Below are 7,718 nucleotides of genomic sequence, written 5' to 3' on the forward strand. Positions count from 1 at the left end.
TAATAAGCCTGCTAGAATTAATCAGCCTGCTATCTAATAATGGTTTATGAATCAGCCTGCGTTACCTCGGCCTCCCCGCCCCTTGGGTCGATCATTCGTCTGGGTCATATGACTGGCAAAGTGACCCGGGTGGGGGGGGAATCGAGAGATCGAACCATCTCTCCATTGATCCCCTACGGGGATCGCGGACAACTTGAAGTCCGGGTTGGGAGGGACTATAGTTCTGCCAGTGACCCGGGTGGATGTGCCGTTGGCATGTTACGTATAGAATCGAGCCCTATTATTCTATTATTCTTAGGCGAGACCACCCTTGTTTTGCAAGAGTAGGGGCTATGCAGGGTGGGAGGGAGCTGAACCCATAGAATAGTAGGGGCCACCCTGCAGGCAGGCAGAATGGCTCTTCTCGTGATTAGAAAGGAATGCCCGGCTGGGGCGCCAGATTCTATACGTAACATGGGTGGGTGGGCAATAGTAGGGGTCTTCATCGGAAATACACTATGTTCCGTTGCAGGGATTGGGAATGAACACGGAAGAACGTCAGTAAATGAATTGTGCCATTATCTGTTACTTCCGGGTCTTTCCGTTGCATTCGCTTACGACAGGAAACAACCACCTGCGTTTGGTGCTTCACCCTACTTTTTGTGCACTCTTCTTTCTCTCCCTGGTCCTTCGTTCCGTCATACTCCTTCCAACTTTCCCAATTACAACGTATTCACCAACTCCAATGCCAATGCACCTTTGCTCTATCAAATCCCAGGGACATGGTCTAATCACGAGGGTAGTATTCCACCACGGTGTCGGATCCCAGGTTTTTACGGATTCCCCTTTCGTTACCGGGTCCAACCCCATAATGTCTCAGAACGAGGCCGGGAAACTACTTTTTGCTCTTTCGTCTCGAGCTCCGTGAAGCCCGAACAACGACAAAGTAGTGGTAGTGGGGCTGAGCCCTATATAAACTATGGCTTTGAACAGGCACGAACCTTGGCCCCCGCCCTACTCTATAACTATTCTCAAGGGTGGAGGGGCCGCAAGGAGGGAACTATCCACCTATCCCACTATATAAGAGGGTGGGGGGGGGGCCCCACTTTTCTAAGGGTGCGCTCGACCGCCCCCGCCCCCGCCTCCGCCTCCGCCTCTACCTCCTCCTGGGCCCCACCCCGTCCCTTCTATTCCCTCCCACCCAACTACTTATCCGGGGAGGGCCCCTACTATTCTAAGGCCCCTACTATTCAACTTAATGGGGGGTGGGGGGGGTCGAGGGCAACTCTCCACCCTATCTATAGTGGGGGGGGGCCCTTTAGAGTGGGGGGGGGCCCTTTAGAGGCCGCCCCTCTCCTCATCTTGGGGCTTAGGAGGCCGAGGAACTCGTCCGATAGGACGAGGAGATCGAGGGAGAGCAGGTCGACCTCAGGGGAGATGGCAAGGAACCGGACTTTGAACAGGCTTTCTGCGCTGCTCGACCGCAATATAGAGATAGGGCGCCGGGGCCCTTTTCATGCGCTGCTTGACCGCGGGGGCTCCGGTGGTTCGCGAGCCCCTACCTATATAAGGTCCGCGCGTAGCGGCCTGGGGGCGACCCCTACTATCCATAGGGTATTGCACTTGGCACGAGATGCCGAAGAGAGAGCCGAACAGCGGATTTCCGGAGCTGTTGGCATTGCTCTGTTCTCCCCTCTTTTCCCATCGGCGAGTTCCAATCCTCTTGTTCGGAATTCATTCGTTCGTACTGAATCGCTTGCAGAATCAAATCCCGTTCTGCAAGATCCCGTATTAGCTATACACCCTCCTTGCATTTATGCCGGAGACGTCGCCAGTGCTATGGGCTTTGGCCTATGTATATACAAAATGATGAATGGGATTGTGTCACTCTACTCGCCAATGCAGAGGGAAGGGAATGGAGCGCTTTGCTCCGCCGGATGCGTCGGAGCCCCCCCTCTCTATAATGGGGGCTTTCTCACCCAGTACCAATCAACAGGTGGCCAATCAATAGGTGGTGGTGTGGTCGAGTGCTCTGCTCGCCCTCTCCCGGGGAACTATAATTCCCCCCCACCCGAACTTTCACCCCCCAACTACCTGGGGTGGGTGGGAGGCCCTTCCGTAGGGTTAAAAGGTGGGAGTTCTAGTTCCGGGAAGAGTTATGGTGGGTGGGCCCCTACTATTCTAAGGCGCGGTCGAGGCCCAGATATAGGTAGGGGGCCGATAGGCCGAGGAACTCTATGTCGGACCGCCGGCGCGAACACAGTGGTCTCCGACCCGAAGAGGGACCGGGAACGAATTCGAATTCGGATCCCGACACGTCGGCGGTTTTTCACCGTGGGCATCTTGCCAGGGAGTTGGTGGGCTCATCATGAATTGGGTCGGGGTGGCCGGTGGTTTCGGGATCCCGTGGAAAATGCTTCTCCCATGCCTTGGGTATTAGCCACAGCTCGTATTCATCCAGTCATTCTACCCAAAGTTTATCTCTGGACCTTGTTCCCCAATATTGTTACTTTTTCATGCCGTGTCTTAGGAACGTTTTTGGTACGGTCCGGATTGCTAGCTTCCGTTCATAGTCCTGCTACGGATTCTACACGAGGAATCTTTTCATGGCGGTTCCTCCTTCTCATTACCGGCATATCCCCGATCCTCTTCTTCCAGATCCGCGGACATCGGTCCATAGAAAGAACATTGTTCTCTAAACCCCTCACGGTCCGAAGGTCATTTATGCGCTCTTGCTATCAATGGGATAGGGCATTTCATTTATGCCCTTAGAAGAGTAGGGCCCCCCGGTCCCCACCCAACCCGGCCCTCTGCCATTAATCAGCGCAGGGCCCATAGAATTGTAGGGGGCCCCAGCCGAGCGAGAGAAGCCCTCTGCCATTAATCAGCCTGCTAATGAAAAATGATATATACCCGTTCGAGTCTTGACTGGAGCCCCCAGTCAATTAATGTACGCCTGCTAGCCCCAGCCGCCCCCCGGGAGGTATATTATCGTAGGGGCCCTTACAACCCCCCATAGAATTGTAGGGCGGCTGGGGGGTTTGAAGGGGCCCTTCGACATAGTAGGGGGGAGGTAGCTCGATTGTAGGGGGCTCGCCCGCCCAATTCGGCTGGAGGGCTAGCCCCATATAAGTGTAGGGGCCGTACGGGGTGGGTGGGAGGACATGCCGGGGCAAGCTGATTCCCTTACAAATAGTAGGGGGGGTGGGGGGCGGATTCCCGCCCAATTCGGCTGGGGCGCATTAATGAACGCATTAATTCACAGATTCGAGCCCTTCAAACGGGGGGTCTCGATATATCTGCGATGGGGTGCGTGGGAGGCTAATGTTGGTGGGAAGGGATTCCCCTACTATTCTAAGGGGGCGGGCCCCTACAATTCGGCTGGCTCGGGGGAACTAAAGATTCCTCTGCAGGGGCACCCTAGTCAAGCTTCATCAGAATAATGAAGTGGGCCCTACGGCGTGTGTGGGCCCGCATTAGCCTGCTAGAAGAATTGAATAGTAGGGCCCCGCCCGGGGGCATAACCGGGGGGAGGTAGATTACTACAACTATAGAAAGGGGGGGAGGGGGGGGTGGGGGGCTAAAGGGTTCTTCTAGCTCGATTCTAGCAACGGCACGAGTGCAAGCGCATCCATAGCCTCCGCCTCCCACCCACCCCTAGGGCACGTCATTAATGAACTGATGCCCTCCTACAATTCTATGGGGCAGGCTGATAAATGAAAAGCAATAGTTTTAATAACTATGCCCCCCCCAATAATAATTGTAGATTATTGTAGGGGGCAAATAGTTCTAGAATCAACTATCCATACCATAGTAATTAAGAATTGGGGGCAGCTCTCTCCCGCCCCTATCCCCCCTATCAATACTGAGAAGGCTTGAAAACCGTAGGGCGCCCAGTCTGCTTGGAGAGGCACTTTGAATCCCGACGCCCTATCCATAGTAGTGGAATAATAGAGGGAGAGGCCCCCCACCTCCTTACCTTTAGATAGTAGGGGCCGATAGGGTTCAATAGGGCTATAGTAGGGCAATAGAAACGGGGGGCTTCCCCCACTAGAGTGCCGGGTCTATAGGGATAGGGCTCCCCGCCCCTCTTTTCGGGCTCCCCGGCACTATAGCTATCGAGTCCCCCCCACCCTGCATGCAGGGGGCTATAGCCCTATTGAACCCCCCCCGCCACCCCCCCTCTATAGTTGAGTAGGGCAGTTGAGTTGAGTGCCGGGGTAGCCCTGCATGCTTATTCTAGCCCCCTACTATTCGCGAAGGGCGGGGGCTGGGGGTTTCAATCAAGCCCTCGACATTCTATGGGACTGCAGTCAAGCCCTACCCCCATAGAATTGTAGGGGGCTTGAGTGGGAGGGAATTGTGGCGGGGGGGCCAATAAAGGAGAGGGGGTGGGGCCCCCACCCCGCTACTATAGTTATAGTAGGGCCACTCGACCGCTTCGCAACGTCCGAGGGCCCGGGGAGGGGGGAGCCCTAGGATTTCGAACAGTAGTGGGGAATCGGAATGAGTTTGTGCCACGACGATCTATACGGAAGGGCAGTTTTGTCGATGCTTTCTTGTTGAAGATGAGGAGCAATAGAGAGAGTTGCAGGAAGATTTGGTCACGTAGACCTCCCATTCCGCCAGAATTGGTTGATCGCTCCGTACAAATTTATAACGGAAAAACTCCTGTTCGTTGCAAGATCACTGAAGGAAAGGTTGGCCATAAATCCGGAGAGTTTGCCTTTGCACGAAAACGAAAACTTCCGAGAACTGAGGGGAGAGGGAGAAGGAAGGGAAAGGGCGCCGCTAGAGCTAGCTAGAAGATGGGCCGAAGAGTAAATCCGATTTCCGTGAGACTTCAGCTGAATCGTAGTTCGGATTCAAGTCGGTTTAGTGATTATGATTGTAACCATGGGGAACCGGTGTATCGAGATGTCAATCTTATAGTGTATTTCGGTTCGATACGTCTACCTACGAGGAGGGGAAAAACCTTTGGCTTCCGTCTCGGTAGGTGCATTCTTCATCATTCTCCCAAAAGGACATTCATTCATCTCTTTCCTCCCCGTCGGAAAATACGACGGAGACGACGCGGCAGATCGAGACCCAGAACGCGGTGGTGGGCCATGGGGAAAGGTTGGTCGATCGGGCGGCGGCTCGACCGCAAGGACTCGACGCGCTCAGCCTTTAGGTCGAGGGCCCCCACGAACTATATCCACCCACCCACCCACCCCTATCATTTCCCCCCACCCGGGTATAGATTGGGGTGGGCCCCACTATTCTATGGTGGAGGAGAGCAGACGAGGGTAAGGGTGCTCTCGACCGCTAGAGAGAGGGAAACCCTCGGCCGTTACTCGGCCGAGTACCCCCCCCTTTCTACCCTTTCTATAGTGGGGGGGTGGATAGGGGCCCCGCTACTATGGATAGGGCGGGAGAGGGGCATAAATGCCCTAAAGGCCCTAACCGGGCTCGACGACCGGAGCGAAGTGATCTGGAGACGCCGATCACCATCGAGCCAATACTTTTTGGGAGGTTCCCACAAATGCTACCTCCGGGTCAGCGGTTGGCTGGCCCACAAGCCGATGAGTGTTTCGAGGAATTCCAATGACTTCCCCTCCGGACAACGCCCTACTATCTATAGGGCCAAGTGCTTCAACTTCCTCCTCCCGCGCATTCATAGTCATAGTAGACGACATAGTGGACATGCAAAGGTTAGTGGGGCGACGACGAGTAGAAGACTTCTACAGACCATCCCTGCTGTGCGTCCCTCCTCTAATTACTTGGTCATGCAATACTCCTTTCATATGGAGAACCGCATATGGATATGGGGTATCAATCATTTCGTGGCACCAGATTCCAGCTTGGATAAGAGAATACGTTTTTTAGTAGAAAGCTTGACCGCCAAGACTCGCTCTGCTGCTGAGCCCCCCGCCCGATCAGGCCACTATTTAGACTTTTTAAGGTCCCTGCTCTTTCCTCTCCTCGGTGCTACCCTTTTCTTCCTAATGGAGAACGAGATGAGGGGTAGGCCCTACGGGAAGAGAAACAAAAGAAAACGAAATGCCCGGAGAAAAAAACTCATCGGTCAATTAGGGAGGGTATTAAGGAACCGCCTGGGGTCCACCAGATTGGTAGAACAATTCACAGACCTGGGGGGATTGGTGAGGAGGAGAATAGGAATGATGATAAGGATAATACCGAAAAACAGAAAAATTCCGTACGGGTACAACTATTATTTGAACGAAGTGCGAAAAATGCGATCCTTGTTGTCTGGTGGAACAAACGCGAATACCTTCATTGGGTCGGTCAAAATCAAATCTGTCTATCAAAGTGCTTCTCCAATTGCTCAGGACATCTCTTTCCAACCGAGGGACGGAACAAGATCATTTCGTTCCATTTTTTGGAAAATAGTTAGGGATATTTCATTAGTCATGCCCAAATTAAGGAAGGGGGTGGGGGGGATCCGTATTTGTCGTCCGGGTCGATTGAAAGGTGCAGAAATCGCTAGAACCGAATGCAGGGAGTATGGTAAAACCTCGTGTAATACATTTCGCCATCAAATCGATTACGCTTATGCGAAAGTCTCTACTCGTTATGGAATCTTAGGTGTAAAAGTGTGGATCCCATTCCCAAGAGGATAAAAGGGACGTGCTATATCCAAAACGTACGAGATATCGTAAATACCGGAAAGGCGTATTACGTAGGGGTTGCGAAACGGGCGGTACACAACTTGGTTTCGGAAGATATGGCATCAGAAGTTGTGGAGCCGGTCGTATCTCATACCGAGCCATTGAAGCAGCGCGTCGTGCTATAAGCGGACAATTCCGAAGAAATGGGAGAATATGGGTGAGAGTATTCGCGGATCTCCCCATTACCGGTAAACCCACAGAAGTGAGAATGGGAAAAGGGAAAGGGAATCCTACGGGTTGGATTGCTCGTGCTTCTACGGGACAAATCTCATCTGAAATGGATGGCGTGAGTTTGTCAGATGCTCGACAAGCTGCTGCATTAGCGGCGCATAAACCCCGTTCGTCTACCAAGTTCGTTAACTGGTCGTAATCGGACTAACTATCATATATAATCGACCCCCATGCTGCATGCATGGGGGTCCCTTTGATTGAGCACCGAACTATAGTTCGCAACCGGTGTTTGTTGGGGCCCCACCTTTCGGTGGGGTCCCAACACCGGGAACTACCTACTCTAGTTGTTGACCTTTCTATAGCCCCTACCTTTTCTAGTGGGGTTCAACGCAACTGGTGTTGGTATAACGTGGTGTACGAAGTATTCCCGCGGGTCGCGCTGCCGACCCAACAGCAACATAACCCCCCACCAACTATCGAGTGTTACTCTAGCCCCCTACAATCGAGCTACAATTATTATTGGGGGGGGCTTGACTAGGGCCCCCGGCTGGGGGTTTCAATCAAGCCCTCGACATTCTATGGTAGATTAATGCGCGGGCGGGTAGATTAATACGCCTGCTAGATGAAGCTAGAATACGCTAGCCCTTTAGAATGGTAGTAATTAATTCGGAATTAATAAACCTGCTAGAATACGCTAGAATACGCTCCCCGGCTGGGGGGAGGGCCCCCGCCCAATTCTATGGGGCGTCACTTTCCACCCACTCCAGCCGAATTGTAGGGCTTGACTGCAGTACCAGCCCCCCGCCCAATTCGGCTGGGGGCATAACCGGGCGAGCCTATAGAATAATGGGCATTAATAAACCCCCAGCCGTCCTGTAGGGCGAGCAGCCCGCTAGC

At 53.4% G+C, this 7,718-nt stretch overlaps 2 protein-coding genes across 2 annotated transcripts; both read left to right on the forward strand.

The window, feature by feature from the left end:
• Window positions 1–285: 285 nt before the first annotated feature.
• On the forward strand, window positions 286–4,441 carry LOC131057452 (probable cytochrome c biosynthesis protein). Its single transcript, XM_057991637.2, has one exon. The coding sequence runs from the start codon at window positions 394–396 to the stop codon at window positions 2,749–2,751; it is 2,358 nt and encodes a 785-aa protein (XP_057847620.1). The 5' UTR covers window positions 286–393; the 3' UTR covers window positions 2,752–4,441.
• Window positions 4,442–4,661: 220 nt separating this feature from the next.
• Window positions 4,662–6,744, forward strand: LOC131057453 (small ribosomal subunit protein uS3m). Its single transcript, XM_057991638.2, has one exon. It carries the CDS (start codon window positions 4,788–4,790, stop codon window positions 6,600–6,602), a length of 1,815 nt encoding a protein of 604 aa, XP_057847621.1. The 5' UTR covers window positions 4,662–4,787; the 3' UTR covers window positions 6,603–6,744.
• The last annotated feature ends 974 nt before the right edge of the window (window positions 6,745–7,718 follow it).

The sequence above is a fragment of the Cryptomeria japonica genome, unplaced genomic scaffold (genome assembly GCF_030272615.1).
Source record: "Cryptomeria japonica unplaced genomic scaffold, Sugi_1.0 HiC_scaffold_22, whole genome shotgun sequence".
Classification (NCBI taxonomy): Eukaryota; Viridiplantae; Streptophyta; class Pinopsida; order Cupressales; family Cupressaceae; genus Cryptomeria; species Cryptomeria japonica.